Here is a 21,206-nt window from a genome sequence, read left to right on the forward strand (position 1 = left end):
ATCATAAATCTATACATGTAAATATCACAGATGTACAATCACAGATGTAAAATACCAGATGACCTCATACATGATAGTGCTTGGCTGTGAGTCAAACATTATTGTAGGTGTGACAGTTATTGAGCAGTAACATTTGCATGGTGCAAAGGTTTCCATGTTTTACTGCCCATCCTGTCCTGGATCAATGCTTCACATCTAAGAGTGTCGCACTAATGTGTCAATAAAGTTGCCAGTGTGTTAAAAGGCTCAGTTAAGTCCTACAGAAGTGCACTCAATCAAATCAATGCAATCAAGCCAGAGTAACGCCATATTTCAACTATTGACTCAGCTAATATTCCAGTATGTGGACAATATGTAAAAGGTTTCAAAAACAAGACAATGAATGTACCGGAAGCTTTTCACCAAGTCTCAAGACGTGACCGATATGAAGATAGGGAATATCTTTTCCTCCGGATTAATAGCAGGTAGATAAGGTTTACTCAATGGTGTTACTATGTTGAACGCTTAACAAACATCTGTTAGTCTTTTGTGAGGATTACTGGAATATTCACTTCTGTTTTTTGGGGTTTATTTTCAGTTTGCAAAGTTATTGAACTTGGCCATTTCAAGTCCATGACTGTTATTAGCATTGCAACATGTTTGCTGACCAGACAGAGTAGAGACTTCTGTGATAAGAAAGCGTCAGCGAGTAAACCACCCATTGGAGTTCCAGTAAAGAAAATGATCTCTCTTCGTTTTTTCTTCTCAGTTGTTGAACTTCAGACAGAATGAAGACGAAAGAGCCGACGATTATAAACCAGGGACTGGAGGATGAGATGGTAATTATCCATTTCTGTTCTAATCTGAATTCCTTTATCAGCGAGGACATTACAGCGTTACAGCAAAAGTGGCATAGCAGGGAAAAAGGCATGTATGAGAAAAAAGAAAGACAATGAGTAAACTACCATGGCTAAAGAAATGTGTAGCAGCAATTTAAGTAAAACTAAGTGACATAAATAGCATATTAAAATATTGCGACCACAATAAAAACGATTGGGACATTTATGAAAATATTATTTTTTTACGTAAAGTGGTCATAGCACTGTCTTTATATTGCACATTTCAGGTTTATTGCTTAATAAAAGAGCAGTTTTGGGTGGAGGGTGTCAATAACCAATAAGTTAAAGAAATACACAATGCATATACCCAGTTTTTTAAATAGTTTTTGTGGGAAAACACTAGATAAAGTAAGAAAAGATGATCGTTATCACTTTTGTTTTTGCGTGTTTACTGTAAAGCCACGACCAGCAGCCTGTTAGCTTAGCTTTAACACTTGGAAGAAGCTAAAACAGCTAGCTGGGCTAAATCTGCCAATCAGGGCTTCTAAATCTCACCTATGTTTGGTAAACATCAAACTTATTTTCTAAACATCAGAGTTCTCAATTATATGCAATCAGCTAAAAACCAAAAACACCACATTTTGCATCTTAAAGGTGGGGTATGTCATTCACTTGAGAAACGCTTCTTGTTATATTCCATGGAATGCTCTTAACATCCCGATAGCAATGAATATATGAAATGCTTTGACAATAAATACATAAATGTCATCTGTGGAAGCCGGCCCGGCTAAAGTAACTGGATGGCCTACCTGCCTGTCAGCCTCCCATCTGTGCACAAACTTATCTCGTGCCCTCATTGGTCATGTGCGCGTTCGTGTGTGTTGGAGGAAGGAGGTCTGAAGGAAGGGGCAGATTTTTTCCGGCTGTGTATTTTCAAATTCTAGCGCTCGAGCTGGTTTCTCCAAAATGACCTACCCCACCTTTAAGTATGTCCACTCTAATTCAAGGTGGCAATCAGCAGTATGTGATAAGACATATTGCCAAGAGTGCTTATCGAGCAGAGTTGACTGTAATCCACTTACATTTCTGGAACTGATTATCCGATTATTTTGGACAAATTGCCCTGTTTCTTGAGTGAAACATAACTCTTGAATCCAAATACACCGTTAATCGGCTACTGAAAATAGTCCCCAACAAATAAATATGTATTCCTGTTGAAGCAAAGTTTGTTCTAGGTCAGGGGTTCCCAAACTTTGCCATGCCAAGGACCCCATATAGAGCATTATCCTCTGGCGGGGACCCCCCTGTTGCAATTATTTTTTAAATGATGAGTACATTATGATGGAAAATATGACAAATGAATCATACAGCTTAATACATTTTCTTAATATATATTTGTATTAATAATTAATAATCAGTTATTCTTCTAAACATTTTTGTATTTATCTTTTGTTTGTCATTCATTACATTCATTGTGTCTTCTGTTATAAACATTCTTAACACAATATTAAACAGTAATATCAACAGTGAACATATTTTTAAAGCATTATTAAAGTGACTTCTGTCTTTATAATATTATATCATCTTGAACAGTAATATGAACAATTAACATATATTTTTAGCATTTTTGAAAGCTACTTATGCCTTAATAATATTATATATAATATTCAACAGTAATATTAACAATAAACATTTATATTATTCATATATATAAACCACAACATTTGCTACATCCGTGCTCTCATCCAGCGGCAGAGCGAAATATTCACTAGCTCTCACTTGCTCCAAAAGCTGAGCAGATACTCAGTTTCACTCTCAGTAGCGGCAGCTCGATTCTGATTGGCTTGAAGGGCGGTCGGTCGTGTGATTTAAAAACAAAAAAATAAAATATAAAAAAATAAAAAATGTTGGCATCAAAGGACACATAGATTGATAGATATGCAGTTATTAATAACATCTAAAAAAATAAATAAAAATGTAACTTTAAAAAAAAAAAAAAAATTCCCCTTTCCCTCATACTTTGCGTGACCCCCCTGGTGCCCCCTGGCGGCCCCCACTTTGAAAAACACTGTTCTAGGTTACAGTGAAATTACTTTACTTAAAAAATATTTAATTTTTTTAAACTCTAGAATGAGAACAGGCCTTTTTCACAGACGACACTAGAGTAGGAAACGTGTAAATAATAACATTTAGGGTACAGTTGTAAAAATGTGAATTATATGTAGACTGAATCCCATTTAGCTGCTTCAGTTTCAGGGTCCTGGTATTTGCGTGTTACTGGATAGCCCGCTTTCCAGGGGCTATTAAGATGAGAAGGTTAGCAAGTCATTTAGAGAGAAGTGTTACCCTTCAGTGTGTTTACATGAGTGTGTGTCCGTGCAGGAGGTGTGGGGTTATCGGCCCTGTGTATGGAAGATGATCCTGGTGGGTGTAGGGACCGTGTGCTCCGGGGGTCTCCTGCTGCTCCTACTCTACTGGCTGCCTGAGTGGGGCGTTAAGGGTACCTGCACACACACCTCGCTGAGAGACGCACACACACTCCTGCTCAGGACCACGGTAGGAAAACGGCAGAAATTGCTTTCTTTTTTTTACACAATTTACTTGTTTTATACATTTTTCTCTGCTCGAGTACATTATATGACTTTACATTTCATTTAGCTGACCATTTTGGCAACCGCAACACGTACAACAACTGCAATCAGTCATTATATATAAACAGCAGTAAGCCGAAGATGAGCTGCTTTTCCAGTTAGAATTCTGTATTCAAAAAGTTTCTTTTAGTCAGGTGTATATAAATATTTGTGTTGAGTGTTTAAGTGCTTAGAATATTATGACATAAGTATTGCCATTCTCATCTCAAGTTTTTACATTTTTGGATCAATGCTTTTTGTCACACAAGTTTGGTGCAAGTTTGAACTGTTTTTGACCACTCAAAAAGTGATGCAAATGGTCAAAAATATCACATTAGGAAACCAAGACCTTGAAGAATACCATAGAAAAATCAATGCTGTGATTTGGCAGTAAAGATGTATGACTTTTGGAGATTTCTTTAAGAATTGCATTATTTGATCATAATAATAATAATACATTCGATTTATAAAGCACCTTTCATTGCTCACAGCAATCCCAAGGTGCTATAGGAGGCATAAACAAAATAAACAAAAGTTTAATCAAAAGCTTTTTTAAAAAGAAAGGTTTTTAAGCCTTTCTTGAAGGCGTCAGTGGTCTGTGGAGTACTCAGTGGTCTGGGAGGGAAGCAGCTGCACAGAAAGCCCAATCCCCCCATTGTGCGGAGTTTGGTTCTCGGGGGGGCGAAGCCGATGGTTAGTTGTGGAGCGGAGGTTTGAGATGTGAGAAGTTCCTTCAGGTATGGAGGAGCGTTCCCGTGGATGCATTGATGGGTCAGTAGTGCGATCCTGAATGAGACAGGAAGCCAGTGGATGAAGAACGGGTGTGATGTGGTTGTATTGTCTCACCCTCATCAGGATCCTAGCGGCACTGTTCTGTACGTATTGGAGCTTCTGAAGGCTCCAGCTAGGAGTCCCGATGAGGAGAGCGTTGCAGTAATCGAGCCTTGAGGAGACGAAGGCATGGACCAGTTGTTCTGCATCTGACAGGGAGAGTGTGGGACGGAGCTTTGCAATGTTCCTGAGGTGGTAGAAGGAGGTTTTGCACAGGTGTCTGATGTGGGTGTCATAGGTCAGATGTGAAATCTTACACCCAGGTTGGTAACTGCTGTGGAGAGGGGTAGGTTTTGTCCAGAAAAGGTAATGTGGGTTATGGGGGATGACTGGGCCTGGTTTGGGGTGCCAACTAAAATAGCTTCTGTTTTGGATTTGGATTTTTGGCTGGCAACAGATAGAAAAAGACTCTTATTGTCAATATACCAAAAGGTCACAACAGATCATTTAATACAGTACGTTTAAAAAAGAGATTTACTCTAGCTTGTGCTAACCTATTTCTTCGTTCACAGAACTGAGTTCAGTCTTGTGCTGCTGCTCACTAATCATCCTGACATGTATTACGTTCTTTTGGCAAACACTGTACTACTCTACTGATTACATGACATGACACTTGTTAGACGCTTTTATCCAAAGTGACTTACATACTCAATACTGTGGGCCATCCCCACGGGAGCACTTTGGGGTGAAGAGTCTCAGCCTCAGTGGGGTTTGAACCTGTGACCCCCTGATCCCAACACCAACGCACAACCCACTCCACCACACACCTCCTACTGATGATGAATTCAGTGTGATCTCACAGCCAAGGAAAACAAAAGCTATTCTTTATATTGCTAAACAGGATGAGTTCAGTCAATGGTTTCGAGCCAAAGTACACGTGATGTTGGCTCCAGGGAAGGAACCCTTCGACAGCTTGGATCTGATGTCCACAGCTCAGCTGCCGAACGGAGCCGGAGACTACGGTATCAGCGCTGTGCACGACGAGCATCATGGGAAATATGAGGCGCCTGTTCAGGTGCCTCATTTTGAAACTGTTGCTGCTTTTTGACATTATGTGTTGCTCCTATGTATGGTTGTCCCACAGACAATATCTAAATATGTCTCTCCCTTTCTTACTGTAGATCCTCTACTTCACCCACCACAGTACCAAATACTACTGGAACGATATGATACAGAACTTTGAGTTCTATATGTAAGAGTCCCTCTGAAACACCATGCGCTTTTATTTGGAAATGTTTTATCTTCTTGCTGAACAAACTAAATGTATGGAAGCCCTAAAAAGCAATCAAGGAAGATCTTTTTCTGCTGATACATTATATCATTTGCATCTATATATCATTTTTTTGTTTAAGAGAATAACAAGTGATTTTCTTTCATTGGTGAAACAGGAAAGAAAAATGGTCAGGATAATATTCTTGGAAATTGGTGAAAACAGAACTAAAACCAATTATTCAATGAAAAACAAGTTTTAGTGAGACATTTGGTCTCTTAGATAAGGATCATTTCTAATGTTTTCTCCATGTGATATATCATTTGATGGTGTTTATTGAATATTGCAGTGGAATGTTCATTCTTAATCAGTTCTTAAGTCCTACTTAGAACATGGAGTACTATGGTAATCTTGTGGCCGAAATGATTATCAAAACTACGCAACAAAATATCACTCGCATTCACAGATGAAAAAGAAAGTAATATCAAAAATGATCCTGACCTGTTTCACAGATGGAAAACATGAACATAGAAGGGTTATCCTTGTTAAAACATTATAGTTTCACCTGTTTTCAAGTAACTAACACAGAACAAAACAAAACACAATTATTTAGAACAGATTTCAATCTCTTGTCCTTGCTGGCCTTTCAGGGCTTCTGGAAAAAAGTGTGTTATTTAATACTTGATACCGTATGTATTATTCACATGAAATGAATGTGTGTGCCTTTTCTAGAGGCTTGGAGGATGTGAAGGTGAGCTGCGCGAGCATCCACTCTGACCACAGCTCTGGACTTTCTAAAACACTGCAGGACTACAGGTACACACATGCAAGCATCTTTCCTGCAGATTATTCTCTCATCACAATAACCAATATTTAAAAGTCAAATGTATTCCAATTAACTGGCAGAATCATCAGAATATGCACTTTATCTATTGTTTTTTCTTTTTTTACCAGGAGGTTGTTTTTCGGGGAGAATGAGATTGCTGTAAGAGTGCCGTCTCTGTTCAAGCTCCTCATAAAGGAGGTGAGTTCTTTGTCTTATATCAAGTCTGGCACTGCTTTTATCATACCAACATCATTAATGCACATTTTTGACGAGTTTCTTTCTGTTCCTTCGCCAGGTCTTAAATCCTTTCTACATCTTCCAGCTCTTCAGTGTTATACTGTGGAGTGCTGAGGACTACTACTATTATGCTACAGCCATAGTTTTCATGTCTGTGATTTCAATAGCTACCTCTCTGTACACCATTAAAAAGGTAAGTCATGAAAAACTTAATATTCTTATTCCATAACTTGAAAAGCAGAAGGCAGAGGCTAATGGTGCATTCACATGCTAATCAGATGGTCCCAATTCTGTGTTAGGAAGCTCCAACTTTGGTGTGTTCGATCAGCTTTAAGTCATAATGTGCAGACAACATCTTAACAGACATTGTGTTGTATTTGAATGCTCAGTGAACATGTTGATATTTGTCTTCCGAGTAGTTGGGTGTTCATTGGAATTTTTCAATGCCTCCGCTTAACCTATAGTATACTACGTTCAATTCTTGTAAACACAATATCTCATGAACGCCTGGAGGTATTTTCCTAAGATTTGGCACAAACATAAACTTGGAATCAAGGATGAACTGTGTTCTCAAAACAATGACTTTTGCCTTTTATACACTGATTGATAAAGGCATACAACAGCAAGGATGCATTACTAGTTCCGATTGTTCCAATACCACATGAATGCAACACAAATGCCTCGCTATGTTAACGCGTTTGAACCATAAAGTGTGTATCTGCTGACAGACAAACTGAGCCTCTTTGGCAAAAACACTAATAATCTTTCCAGAGCCGTATGAACTCATCATTTTGTCTGCTTGTGTACTTCCAGAAGTATGTTTTGAACTTTTTTGATACGCTGTCTCTTATTTCCCAGCAATATGTGATGCTGCATGACATGGTGGCAACACACAGCGTGGTCCGTGTTTCAGTGTGCAGAGGGAATAAAGGCATGTTCTACTTTACTTTGGCTATTCGTGAAAACAAGACTGCCAATCATTATTCAGCAATGACGGATGTCTTATTGTGTTGGTGGTGTTTTTGGTTTAATATGATATAGTAATGTGCATTATTTTATATTGTAGATGAATGACACTTTTTTTCTATTTGAATCTTGTTCCTAGAAATTGAACAGGCCATGTCAACAGATCTTGTGCCCGGTGATGTCATCATTATCCCAGCCAATGGGATGGTCATGCCCTGCGATGCTGTGCTCATCCATGGGACCTGCATTGTAAATGAGAGCATGCTGACAGGTCGTATATCCTTATATTCTAGAACAAAAACAAATATTAACCCAATGTCTACTTCTTAGTCTTTCCTGGAGCTTTTCCCTACACCTCAGGGTCTTCTGAGAAAGGGATTTTCTCAGTTTTCAGGAAGTTTTCTAGTCGAACGTCCCGGGAAAAGCTAGTAAATGGACTTTGTGTTAAAAAAATATGTCTAACTGCTGTTTTTTTATGTTCATCTGAACTGTCTAATTCTTTAGTTTATTTTTTCAGACAAAATAAAGAACTGGTCTTCATTTTCTTCATTTTTTTCTTGATAACAGAATACATCATGACAAAAGTGATTAACACTATTTCTCTTATTTTATTTTTCTCAGTGAAATCATGATATCAATTACAGTTCACTTCTAAACGTTGGTATGGTTCAAATATAAATTGGTAAATGGTCAAATATAATAAACATTCTAACCAAGTGGATTCATGGCTCAAGGGATTTAAAAGTGGAGCATCAGTTCTGACACCGAATTAAACTAAAAACTGAGAAATTCATTTAAAAAAGGGAAAGAAAGCATTTTTCCATGGCAACTTTCTTGACAAAATATTGTATTTTGATTGAACAATAATTGTATTTTAATATAGTCCTCACATGCTACACGGCAGCTGTTGTTCTTTTTAAGCTTTGTTTTTTTATTGGAGACTAACTCTCCTTCCATCTTCAGGGGAGAGCGTGCCTGTCACCAAGACGAGTCTGCCGAGTTCAGGCGAGGATGCGGCATGGACCTACAGCACGGAGGAGCACAAGAGACACACGCTGTTCTGTGGCACACACATTATCCAGACACGCTTCTACGCTGGAGAACTGGTGGAGGCTGTTGTGGTCAGAACCGGTGAGACAGCAGGGAAAAAAGACTTCCAAATATCATGATGAAAATAACTTTAAACATGCAAGGGATTACACGTGTCATTCATTGTGTGTTCCCACAGGCTTCAGTACAGAGAAAGGCCAACTTGTCCGCTCCATCCTCCACCCAAAACCCACAGACTTCAAGCTGTACCGCGATGCATACCTTTTCCTGTTGTGTCTGGTGGGGGTGGCGGGGATCGGCTTCATCTACACCATTGTCCTCAGTATCATGAAAAAGGTAACCTCAGATTGAAATGTATGGTGTTTCCTTAGGAGATTTAAGGATTCTATCAGCCTGTAGATATTCTTCCTGTTCTGTCGTTGATGGTTTCTCCATAAACTCATCCAGGTTCCTGCTAAAACCATTATCATTGAATCTCTGGACATCATCACCATCACCGTTCCCCCGGCCTTACCGGCAGCCATGACGGCCGGTATTGTGTACGCACAGCGTCGACTGAAGCGCGTTGGCATCTTCTGCATCAGTCCTCAGAGGATCAACATGTGTGGGCAGCTCAACCTGGTTTGCTTCGACAAGGTATTTAGACAGCAGTTATCATTTCGGTGATGCAATTTAGTTTTCTTGTTAAAAATGTAATGCAGCGGCTTGGGTTTGTTTCCGTCTCAGCTATTTGCTGCATGAAGACCCTCTCTCTTCCTCTCTCTCTGACACTGTTAAATCAATAAAACACAATGAACAAAAACAAATCTTATAGTTGATCTACTTCAACTTCAGGGTTGAAGACGTTATAGACGCATGTAACAAGAGGATGGAGTCACTGTGATATCACCCATTGGTTTTTAAGCCTTGAGTGTTGGCGGTTTTGCCAGTGGTCATATTGGTTTTTGGGAATAGAAGTAACACGGAGAAGTTAAAAGGTCCCTATTATGCTAATGTTCAGGTGTATATCAGTATGTAGTGCCTCTACTGGGACATGTCTCCATGCTTTAATGTTCAAAAAGCTCTTTCTTTTTATACTCCTGTGCTGCAGCACCTCTTTTCACCCTCTGACCCTCAGAGCCCAGTCTGCTCTGATTGGTTAGCTGGCTGGCTCTGTTGCGATTGGTCAACTGCTTAAAGATGTCCCGCCCCTAAGCCTATCACGTACAATGTGTTGGAGTGCTAGCCAATAGAAGCGCAAGTGATGTCACTATGTTCCAGATGTAAACAAAGGAGTCCAATGGAGTCGTTCCAGGCAGGAGAAGAAAAAAAGTGAACATATGGAATTGTAACCTTTGCAGACCATTTACATGCACCAAAACTGATATAACACACTACAAGAAAGGCAAAACCCCCAAAAGCATAAAAGGACACCTATTATAATTAAGCAATTGAGACTTATTTGGAAAAAGTTTACTCGGGTCATAAATCAAGCGATTACTAGTGTTCCTTTCACATAGACTTCTATCAAATCAAATGTAAAGTTGCATCCTGCTTGTTATTAGAGAGAATGCAGATTGAAACCATTGGCTCGACTTTCAAACCCAGAGGTTTTTGCACGGTCTTAATTTATCGGTGTCATTTCTAGGAACAATGTTCAACTGTGACTAAAAAGTCCTTCACTCAGAATGAGCGTCAAAACCACAAACCAAAGTGAATCATGATGTCTTCAAGCAGTGCTGTAGATGTACAATGAAGCCATTTGTCCACAACACCAAGCATCATACTGTTCTTATATGTTACTGCTTTAGTGTAGATTGGAAAGCTTCCTCATCGACTGTGTGATTGGAGTGATAATCAACTGGAAGCCATTTTGGCAAACAATTCATCATAAGAGCTGCTTATTGGTTTGTATGTTCTTCTAAAACACCAAACAAGGTTTCTGTTGGGCAAACAAACAAATACAACATATTCATTTGTGGGATTTGTGGCTGGTATTTGATTCAAATAAAATAAATGAATTGCGTGGATTTCTGAATAACAGTCTGTTCTAAACCAGCAGCCACATGCTTTAGGCAGACAGTTCCTTCAAAGAGGTTTTTTTTAAGGTGACCACAACACATTTGTTTCGATGACTTACATTTTACCAGATGTTATTCAATTTACAGAACTTGAAAAATCTGTAACTTGAAGCAATTGACAGTCTGTTTAATTTGGTCTACTGTAAAGTTGATGTATCGCCTCGTAAACGGTGTGGTTGTTTTCTAGAGGTTGACTTTTTCTATTAAATGTTGAGACACAATTTAACGATACACTTTTTAGGTCTTGATCTTTTTTTAAATTGTTATTATAACTGGATAAAGGATTTTAGTCCTCAAACATCTTGATCTTAAGTTAACAGAGAAACAGGCTGACTAAATGCTTCGAAGGGCCAGGCAAGCAGTATCAGAGAAACATGGATTTGTTAACTCTCTTTGAAGGGAGTTTTCTCTCCTACTGAATAAAGCACACACTCCCACACACTTCTCTCCCACACACTCCCACACACTTCTCTCCCACACACTCCCACACACTTCTCTCCCACACACTCCCCCCCCCCCCCCCCCCTGCCTGAAGCCTCAATTACTTCAGTAACATAATGGAATCACTATGTAACACTCACGCTTCTATTGGCTAGCGTTCCAACACATTGCACGTGATGATGAGGCTAAGGGGCGGGACATCTCTAAGCAGTTGCCCAACCACAACAGAGTTGGCCAGCTAACCAATCAGAGCAGGCTCTGGTTTCAGACAGAGGGTGAAAAGAGGTGCTGCAGCACAGGCAGTATGAGAACGATAAAAAGCTTTCTGAACATTAAAGCAGGGAGACATGTCCCAGTAGAGACACTACATACAAATATGAACCTGAAAATGATACATTTTTTGAAGTGAGGAGACCTTTGTGAACATTTCGGCTTCCAGTAAAAATCTCTTAAAGGATGATAAATAGGGAAATATCATCTGGGAGAAGTGGACTGCAACGGTACCAATGGTGGAAAGATAACAACTCCCATGGTCCTACACAATTCCTTCAAGTATCAAACTTTTTTTATTGTTTTGATTGAGAGACCCCTTTTAGCAGAAAATGACAGCTCTAGTTTTATTTCCACAATTCTCAGAAAGAGTGTGTGCGTGTTGTATCAACAGGTCAGTCCTTGATTAGAGAAAAGTTAACAAGTTCACTGAATGGTTTTACTTTAATGAATTAAATATAGGACTAAATATATTTCTGTACCTCGGTTAAGAATAGATGTTCTGCTCTGAGGGGTGGATAGTGCGGCCTGGGTGGGTGTGCTGTTAACTGTGTGTACTTGTTTTCCTTCAGACTGGTACTCTGACTGAAGATGGTTTGGACCTGTGGGGTGTGCAGACGGTTAAAGACGGCAGGTATGAGATCCCCATCTGTTTCCTGAGAGTAACCACAAAACAGATAGACAAATCAGGACCGATATGGTTAGCTAATAACGTGTTCTGACACATTAAATGCAGGCCAAAGTAGTAAAGGTCCACACTTTCGGTTAATATAAATATATAAACGGATGGAGATTTTCTTTGGAGTTGTCTTTAACATTTCTCACTGGATGTTTTGATTTCAGGAAAGAAAGAATAGTATATTGCCTGTTAATTCATTCAGAATCAGTTACGTAATACAGTATTTATCTTTCCCCCCCCTCCCCTCCCCCCTCTCCATCACAGCTTTTCTCCCCCAGAGGCTGATGCAGCTGAAGACAGTCTGGTTAACTCTGCGTTTGTGGCCTGCATGGCTACCTGCCACTCACTGACCAAGATCGAGGGCGAGCTCTCCGGAGACCCCTTAGACCTGAAGATGTTCAGCGCCACAGGCTGGGTAATCCAAGATACTCCATGTTTACACCCAACGTGCTCAGTCACTGGCACCACAACTAGCTCGCATCTGTTCATGAATTATGCAACACCACGCTTTGTCACTTTGGCAGAGCAAGGTCTTCTTGGCTAAAAATGCTTAAAGTCTGGTACCATGGAAACTCCATTATGAACAGCAGAAAATGTCTCTGCTTCTGAATAAGAAACTGCGACTGTGGATGATTGTTTTGCGTCATGCTGGACAAAGTGTAATGGAATCTAAATGTTATTAATTTATGATTTTATTTAGATCCTAGAGGAGCCCACAGAGGAAGAGACTACACTCCACAATCCCATAATGCCCACAGTCGTGCGACCTCCAAAGCAAGCCATCCCTGAAGCCAATCAGAACAATCCTCTCACTCAGAACATGGTACAGTGACGCTGGTCCATATCACTGTTTTATCATCAGTTAGAGCCTGGTCTCAGAATTATATTGGCATTAAATCCTTGCTTTTTCCCCTAGGAGCTGAATCAGTTACCAGTAAGTTGTCCTTTTTCATTCATACATAATATAAATTGTTCAACATTTGATGAGTAGATATTTGTTAATTCCCCACATACATTTTCTTGCCCAGAGTTAAAAGATTAATACCACTCTCATGTTTGTATGCTAAATATAACGCTACTGCCTGCTGCTGGCTAGCTTAGCATAAAGACTAGAATCAGGGGGAAACAGCCTGGCTCTGTCCAAACAGCTTGCCATGAGCTATGACTTGCTGTCTTTGTATGACTCCAGGTGCTGGGGGACAAATGTTAAGAGATCGGATAGCTGTTTCCACTTGTTTACAAACGTTATCCTAAGCCACGCTAACCATCTCTTGGCTGCTTCATAGATAGCATACAAACGAGGAAGAACTGTCTTGTTATCCACAACAGATTGGAAGTTGTTGTTTTATTTCCACTACTAACATGTATGCAACATGTTTTCTGCTCCTTAGTCCTGTGAGATCGGTATCGTGCGTCAGTTCCCGTTCTCCTCCACCCTGCAGAGGATGAGTGTGGTGGTACGGCGGCTGGGGGAGAAACACATGGATGCTTACCTGAAAGGAGCACCGGAGGTTGTGGCCAGCCTCTGCAAACAGCACACAGGTCTGACTCTTCTGTATGTTAAAGGCTTGGGTGGATCTCCTCCCTTCATTTCCAACCAAGCACCTCATTTTCTGCCTGATAACAACGTACCAGTTGCACACTGTTTTGGTTTTGAAATGTGGCATTCATTGATTCATTATTGGCTTTTATTACATACATGAAAAAAAACTAAATAATATTCAGCGATAAATACATACAGATCTTTCAGTGTCCTTTATCATGAGTGTAGTATTCTTTTTATACAAAGGTTTTCCTGAATGCATCCAAAGGCCCAGACTAACATGCCTCTGCCCGTCTCTGCAGTTCCACAGAGCTTCACAGAGACTCTAGAGACGTACACCAAGCAGGGCTTCAGAGTCATTGCCCTGGCTCATCGACAGCTGGAGTCCAAACTCTCCTGGCACAAAGTGCAGAGCCTCAGCAGGTACTCCTCCCTCCGCTGATAACACTGTGTATGTAGCTACTGACAGAGCCCAAAACACTGTAACTGTTACAAATCTTCTCTCAAATACTGCACTTTGTACTTGTGATTTTTGTGTCTGAGCTCCTCTGATAACTGAAAAACCATAACAAATAACACGTCCAAATATTAAAGGCTGCTTCAGAAGATTACAACATGTTCAAGAAATGGAAAAAACAAGAGCAAATGTCAAGTTTTGATTGCAGTTATCTCAGAATGATTCTGCAAGCTGTTGCCAAGAGCCAGTAGCATCAGAATCACAATACCTATATTTGTCCCACAGAGGGGACATTTATATTTGTAAAGAGCATAAGATAGCTTAATATCACTCAAGAAGCATGCATACAAATATGAAAAGATAAAACTAGAAATTTCACAATTTACGAAAATACACATCCAGTACCAGTAACAGTAACAGTGTAGCGATATAGCAGAAAGGTGGAAGTATATATTGCACAGCTATTTACGGTAAATGTGTATAGCACATATATAGTATGTAGTAACAGGAGAGTTATAGTCTTTGTTGTTCTGATACTAATAACTTATAGTACTAAGAAACAGCCACAAGATATGGTGCCAGCTGACGTAAAGGCGTAGCTGCAATCATGGACTAGCTCATGGAATGTGATTATCTTGCTAGACACATGTTGACACATTCCTTTCTGTTAGTGGATGTTACATTATTCTGATGCATGTAGGAAATAATTAACTAAAGTACAAGTTGAATTGGTTGGATATACTTTTTATTTTACACTTTGACTCTTTAAAGTGACTTGAAATATGATATGGATATGATGATGATAAAATGTGTGGTGTGTGGCTTTTAGGGACCTGTTAGAAACCAACATGGAGTTCCTCGGTTTGATCATCATGCAGAACAAAATAAAAGAGGAGACTGCCAGTGTTTTACGGGAATTACGCCAAGCTAACATCCGCACTTTGATGGTCACGGGTAAATCAATTCAGAGACTTCACTTATTCACCTTGCATTGCCACCTAATATGTAAAGACAATAACCATGAATTTCAACAACATCAGTAAATTCTCTCTTTTATCCTGTGGTAGGTGACAACATGCTGACGGCTATATCAGTGGCTCGGGACTGTGGCATGATCCGTGCTCATGAGAGGGTCATCATTGCAGAAGCTGCTCCTCCGAAGGATTTCCACCCTGCTAGTATCACATGGCATTACACAGAAAACCCCGTACAGAACAAGGACAATCAGGTGAGGCACTGAGTAATGAATATCAAAATAATCTATCACACTTGACACTTTAAGGGCCCTTTTTAAACGACCTATAGGGCATGGTCTAAAGTGCATGGCGCAGGTGCATCTAGTGAGTTGCTACTGACTGGCTGCTGAGTACGGTGACCCACAGGTGCAAACACGCTACACTACACCGACCCAAAACACCTCCATTAGGAGAAACGCGCTGCCAGGGCCGGCCCCGACCAATTTGCTGTCCTAGGCAAGATTTTAGCCCCCCCCCCCCAAATGCAGACACTTATACATAACTCGTGCGTGCATGGTTGTAGTGTATATTGAAGTTAAAAGCATCAATCTGGTGCACTTTGAGAGCAACATTAGGAGATCTATGGATACATCTCTCAACACCCATATGAAACAGAACTGTAAGTAGATTTTATTTTTCTTTATGGATATTTTACAAATCACTCCCCTTTCAAACTGTATTCTTGTTTATTAATAACAACTTTTTTGTACTGTCATATAGTATTTTATACCCGTTTTTCACCTATTCTCTTATTTTTGTATAACTATAATGATCATATCAAGGTGTGCCTTTACCTCTCTGAGCTGAGGTTATCAGAGCCTCTCAGTCTTTCAGGAGAGAGCTCTCTAAAGCTCTCCCCCCACGGCCGCTTACACAGTCAATTCCAATGTTAATGAAAGCACACAGAAGCTGTGTACGTTTTTTGGGAGTTTGATTTATTTTAAATTAATACAAATATAAAATTAAAACCTATAATTGCACACTACCATTATTTTTAAAAAAAAGAACAATTTCACATAAACCTCTGGTTTTTACTGGGGCTGGGGCAGTTCAACTTGATTTTGGGGGGGGGGGGGGGTGTGTGCCATAGTTTATGGGCGCTGTACGCAATATAGGCGTAGTTCTGTTAGTATAAGATAATAAGATGTACTTTGTTGATCCAACGTCGGGAAATTGTGTTATGAAATGTAAAAAAAATATATTTTTAAATTTCTAACTTTTGGGTTGATGCGCCCTTAGCATTCACCTATACTGCTATGCCGAGGGCCGGCCCTGCACGCTGCACTTTAAAAAAAACAACGTTTCCTCAAGTTGGTGAATGTTTTCTAAATGTTGCGCATGTTTGTCAAGTTGGTGGAGTTGTTTCTTCATTTGCATGCGTTTTGGCACATTTGTGTTTTTTATTTGCATCGTTTTTCGAACTGCATTGGTTTCTCCTAACGGAAGTGTTTCAGGCCGTTGCAACATGTTTGCACCTGTCGGCCACCGTTGCTGAACGCGTCTGCGTCTCTTGATGTGTTTTTTCTATACATTTCTAATTTGCAACTACTGCCCTGAATATTGGGTTTTCCTTAACATAAGTCAAAAACACATTTTCACAACAAATTGTTGCAGTCAGGTGTCTGTGTGTAGCAAGCGGAGTGATTGTGAACCTCCATATGATAAGGCGGTCTCACTATCTGAATGTTGTGCTGGGAAATGACTGTTGTTTTGTCAGTATCAATCAATCAATCAATCAATGTTTATTTATATAGCCCAATATCACAAATGTTACATTTGTCTCAGTGGACTTTACAGTTTGTACAAAATATCAGTATGACAATACGACACCCTCTGTCCTTAGACCCTCACATCGTACAAGGAAAAACTTCCGGAGAAAACCCACAGTTTAAAGTGAAAAATGGGAGAAACCTCAGGGAGAGCAACAGAGGAGGGATCCCTCTCCCAGGACGGACAGACGTGCAATAGATGCCGTGTGTAAATTGAAAAGATAATACATTTGCAACATAGGTAGTCCAAATGTTTGGAAATGCATGTGTGTATAATAGGAAGATTAATCTACGAGGATATCCATCCAGGACCTATGATCTAGGACCACAGCCACGACTCAAGATCCAGGACAGAGGAGCGCAGGATCATCCATGACTCCGGATCCCGGCGTATACAGACACCAAAAAGAAAGACATTTGGGGAAGTTGGGTTATTCGGAACATGAGAGTACACAGGTATAGACAAAGAGAAGGAAGAAGTAAGATGTCCCCCGACAAACTAAGCCTATATCAGCAAAACTAGGGGCTGGATCTAATCAGCCCTAACTATAAGCTTTATCAAAAAGGAAGGTCTTAAGCGCACTCTTAAAAACGGATAGGGTGTCTGCCGCCCGAACACAAACTGGAAGCTGATTCCACAAATGTGGAGCTTGATAAGAAAAGGCTCTGGCTCCCATTGTACTTTTAGAGACTCTAGGAACAACCAACAACCCTGCATTCTTGGAACGCAATGCCCTAGTAGAACAGTAGGGTATAATGAGTTCTTTAAGGTAAGATGGCGCCTGCCCATCAAGAGCTTTGTAGGCGAGAAGAAGAATTTTAAATTCTATCCTGTGTTCTATAGGGAGCCAGTGTAAGGCAGCCAGAACAGGAGTAATGTGGTCCCTTTTCCTAACTCTGGTTAGTACACGAGCTGCAGCATTTTGAATCAGCTGAAGCGACTTGACTGACTTCTTGGTACACCCTGATAATAAAGAGTTACAATAATCCAGCCTTGAAGTAACAAATGCATGGACTAGTTTCTCTGCATCGTTTTGAGGCAAGATATGCCTGATTTTTGCAATGTTACGTAGATGGAAGTAGGCGGTCCTTGAGATTGATTTTATGTGGGCGTTAAAGGATAAATCCTGATCAAATATAACACCAAGATTCCTTACAGTCTCACTGGAGGCCAGTAGATGGCACTATCCCTTTCTGCTGCCTCAAGATACAAATGAGCCTGACCACACCTCCTTTAAAAGTCAATTGGCGCACAGAAAGACGCAAGTGCACTTGCTCTTTAGTTCGTGCACGGAATAAAAAATCACAACAGCCTTGGCCTAAAACTAGAAATGACACATTACATGTTAAATGTCTGTTTACCTGACTTAAATCAAAGCAAGTTAAATACACTTCTATACTACTGGTGATTGCCACTAAATAAAACTGAGGGAATTAAACACTGGGGCAAAGTAGTTGGACATATGCTCTCCTATGACGACGATGTTGACCTGCATGTTCTGGCATATCTTTGCAGTTATGTTTTCAAATATCATTTTGAAAAAGCTGAAGTGATAAGCACTGCAGAGTTGAATGAAACCAGTGCCACTGAAAGCATTTTGACAGAGGCTGTTACCTGCATTTACACACTTATGATAGCCCAACATGCATGTATGTGCCAGAAAACACCCTAAAAGTGTAGTAAATCTCCCAAAGACATGCATGATGATTACAGGTTAGTAGTTTTCTGGTGTTACGGTGATACTGACTCTTTCTCTCCTTCAGTCTGTGGAGATGAACCTGGAGGACGGGGTGTATGCACGGCAGGAACAGAGCTATCACTTTGCTGTGACCGGCAGAGCCTTCGCTGTCATCACCGAGCACTTCCCTCAGCTCCTGCAGAAGGTACAGGACCATCTCCAGACGTGGATATTATAAAATAAAACTAATACTGATTAACAAAATCAGTTAATGGCAATTACATACAATTTAACTGTCAATATAAAACTGGACTGAAATGTCCACAAAAAGAGTAATATTAACTGAAATTATGAGTTTATTCTGATATAAAGTAATAATTACAAACAAATGAAATACAATATAAGTATTTTAATACTCAAAGTTACATTGCATTTAAATCCCATGCGTTGAAACTTTTAGTTTGAATACATTTAAATTATGAATGAACAGTTCTTTATTAAACTAAATTAAATTACCATTATTTTACATTTTATTTAAAAAGGAAATGGATGCGATTGATGACACTTTTTTTATTTATTTGATCCACACCTAAAGACATTCCATTTCAAATGAAGAGTGATTGTTTCATCAGTTGTAAGGCTTTATTTCACAGATAAAAAGTATTCGTTTTTTAGGTTTTACTACACCGGCATCATGTTTCTGTAATTCTTTTTGTCTCCACACGGGGGCGCTGCAGCTTGCTCTGAGAGCCACAGTGTTTGCCCGCATGGCTCCAGACCAGAAGACTCAGCTGGTGGAGGTCCTGCAGAGCATCGAGTGAGTCCCCCTTTCTTTAAATTGGTTGGAGATGATGTGATAATATTGATTCATCACCAAAGGCACGTTGTAATACCTTCACTCACTGTTTTCCTTCCAGCTACACTGTTGGGATGTGTGGTGATGGTGCGAATGACTGTGGAGTGAGTACGAATTATCTTTATTTGTTATATTCGCATCAAAACATCATATACTTTTTCCCATCTCCTACTAGATTGATGCAACCTCTGTAAACCAGCCCTCATGCCTGAATGGCTCTAAGAAACACAATGTGGAAGTGCTCAAATTGAAAGAAATAATATTTCCATTTGAAAAAAGTCAACAGTACAACAATTAAAAGAATAATTCATCCCCAAAATTACCATTTGAATATAATTTACTTAATTTGAATTTGAGAAAGATTCCACGGTGAACAACGAATCAATAAACCAAGAGAGTGACTTCACTTGATCAAAAGTTTTCTCCGTTTTTGGATTCTTTGTTCAGAGTGGAGGTATGCTAGAACAACGAAGTTTTCTTCAGGAACTGAAGCTAGTCCGGTCCGCGTAATAGATATACAAATGGTTGTTCTGTGGGTGAAGTTGGTCTTTTGAAAGAAAAGACAATGTTGTTCTTCTTTTTGTTAATATGTTTGTGTCAGGCTTTGAAGAGAGCTCACTGTGGGATCTCTCTGTCTGAGCTGGAGGCTTCTGTTGCTTCACCCTTCACCTCCTCCACCGCCAACATCTCCTGCGTCCCCAACCTAATCAGGTGCCAACTCACCGCTGATGGAGTATCATCTATACTACAGAATTTGACACATCATGATAGTACCAACATATATGTTACAAATGGTTAAACACATCTGTCTGTAACCACCAGGGGTGTTAAGGATACTCACTGTGAATAAGCCTTGAAAGGATTTCTATCAAGCTTTCTGACTGTCACCTTCCCTGCTCCCTCAGGGAGGGTCGAGCTGCCCTCATTACATCATTCTGTGTGTTCAAGTTCATGGCTCTCTACAGCATCATCCAGTACCTCAGTGTCACACTGCTCTACTCGGTAAACACACACTGTCTCTCATACATTAACAATGCAAAGTCTTTCACTTCTTCTACAAATGTGACTCTCACATGATATACAGAGGGTTCATGGGCAGGAGGAGGGAGAGTGATCACAAAATACACTTGACCACACATTGACCTACATTAAAGCAGAAGTCAGTGAGTCAGAAATGTTAGTATCTCATGATAAACCCCATGAAATCTGTCATACGCTTTTTAAGGGTGTCAGAAAAAAATGACTCATCAAACAAATGGAAAACAAACAAAAATGATTCCAACGGACTAAATACAATCTAAAGAAAAATAGATAGCATAGTAAATAGCAATAATGATAACATAGACAATTGGTATTAAGATAAGAAAATGTAACATTTTTGAGAGGTGAAGAAATGACAGAACAGATACATCACAGGAGAATCAGATCACAAGGAGCCTAGACAAAGGTCTTTTCAACAAGAGGACGATAAAAAGGATAGCGTTAAGTTATAATTAGAAGTACTGTAAGCGACAAAATACTGCTCTTAACAATAAGGATAGTTAAAGACAATGAATTACAAAACAAAACATAAATTGGTACCAGTGAAATGTATGTCCTATCTAGGGGAGGCCGCATGTGTGAAAAAAGAAAGAAACCTCGTATATATCTGTTAGAACAGTTTCGATTCTGTAGATCAACTTTTCTTCTGCTGTGTAACTTAATTCATCTTCATCCTTCTGGTATCGTAGATTCTCAGCAACTTGGGAGACTTCCAGTTCCTCTTCATTGACATCGCCATCATCCTCATCATCGCCTTCACAAGTGAGCAGCATGAAGACCAGCACATTAACACTTTCATAAATCCTTAAGTTTGTGTGGTTAGACAA

At 39.8% G+C, this 21,206-nt stretch overlaps 1 protein-coding gene across 5 annotated transcripts in view; it reads left to right on the top strand.

The window, feature by feature from the left end:
* LOC117545482 (probable cation-transporting ATPase 13A3) overlaps window positions 1–21,206 on the top strand; it is a 28,539-nt gene that overhangs the window by 2,501 nt on the left and 4,832 nt on the right. For 2 of the 5 annotated variants that reach the window (XM_034215272.1, XM_034215270.1), the window contains exons 2-27: window positions 749–818; window positions 3,201–3,374; window positions 5,121–5,294; window positions 5,401–5,471; window positions 6,222–6,305; window positions 6,444–6,513; window positions 6,611–6,745; window positions 7,411–7,483; window positions 7,658–7,789; window positions 8,482–8,649; window positions 8,747–8,904; window positions 9,016–9,204; window positions 11,912–11,973; window positions 12,283–12,433; window positions 12,719–12,841; window positions 12,935–12,952; window positions 13,410–13,560; window positions 13,864–13,984; window positions 14,848–14,972; window positions 15,086–15,246; window positions 18,568–18,687; window positions 19,220–19,299; window positions 19,400–19,442; window positions 19,940–20,049; window positions 20,244–20,340; window positions 21,069–21,141. In XM_034215272.1, the coding sequence (XP_034071163.1) occupies window positions 768–818; window positions 3,201–3,374; window positions 5,121–5,294; window positions 5,401–5,471; window positions 6,222–6,305; window positions 6,444–6,513; window positions 6,611–6,745; window positions 7,411–7,483; window positions 7,658–7,789; window positions 8,482–8,649; window positions 8,747–8,904; window positions 9,016–9,204; window positions 11,912–11,973; window positions 12,283–12,433; window positions 12,719–12,841; window positions 12,935–12,952; window positions 13,410–13,560; window positions 13,864–13,984; window positions 14,848–14,972; window positions 15,086–15,246; window positions 18,568–18,687; window positions 19,220–19,299; window positions 19,400–19,442; window positions 19,940–20,049; window positions 20,244–20,340; window positions 21,069–21,141 (2,914 nt within the window). In that variant the 5' untranslated portion in view covers window positions 749–767. The remainder of the gene's footprint in view (window positions 1–748; window positions 819–3,200; window positions 3,375–5,120; window positions 5,295–5,400; window positions 5,472–6,221; window positions 6,306–6,443; window positions 6,514–6,610; window positions 6,746–7,410; window positions 7,484–7,657; window positions 7,790–8,481; window positions 8,650–8,746; window positions 8,905–9,015; window positions 9,205–11,911; window positions 11,974–12,282; window positions 12,434–12,718; window positions 12,842–12,934; window positions 12,953–13,409; window positions 13,561–13,863; window positions 13,985–14,847; window positions 14,973–15,085; window positions 15,247–18,567; window positions 18,688–19,219; window positions 19,300–19,399; window positions 19,443–19,939; window positions 20,050–20,243; window positions 20,341–21,068; window positions 21,142–21,206) is intronic. The other 3 variants (XM_034215271.1, XM_034215273.1, XM_034215274.1) reach the window with 3 other exon arrangements.

This window comes from Gymnodraco acuticeps, unplaced genomic scaffold (genome assembly GCF_902827175.1).
Source record: "Gymnodraco acuticeps unplaced genomic scaffold, fGymAcu1.1, whole genome shotgun sequence".
Taxonomy (NCBI): Eukaryota; Metazoa; Chordata; class Actinopteri; order Perciformes; family Bathydraconidae; genus Gymnodraco; species Gymnodraco acuticeps.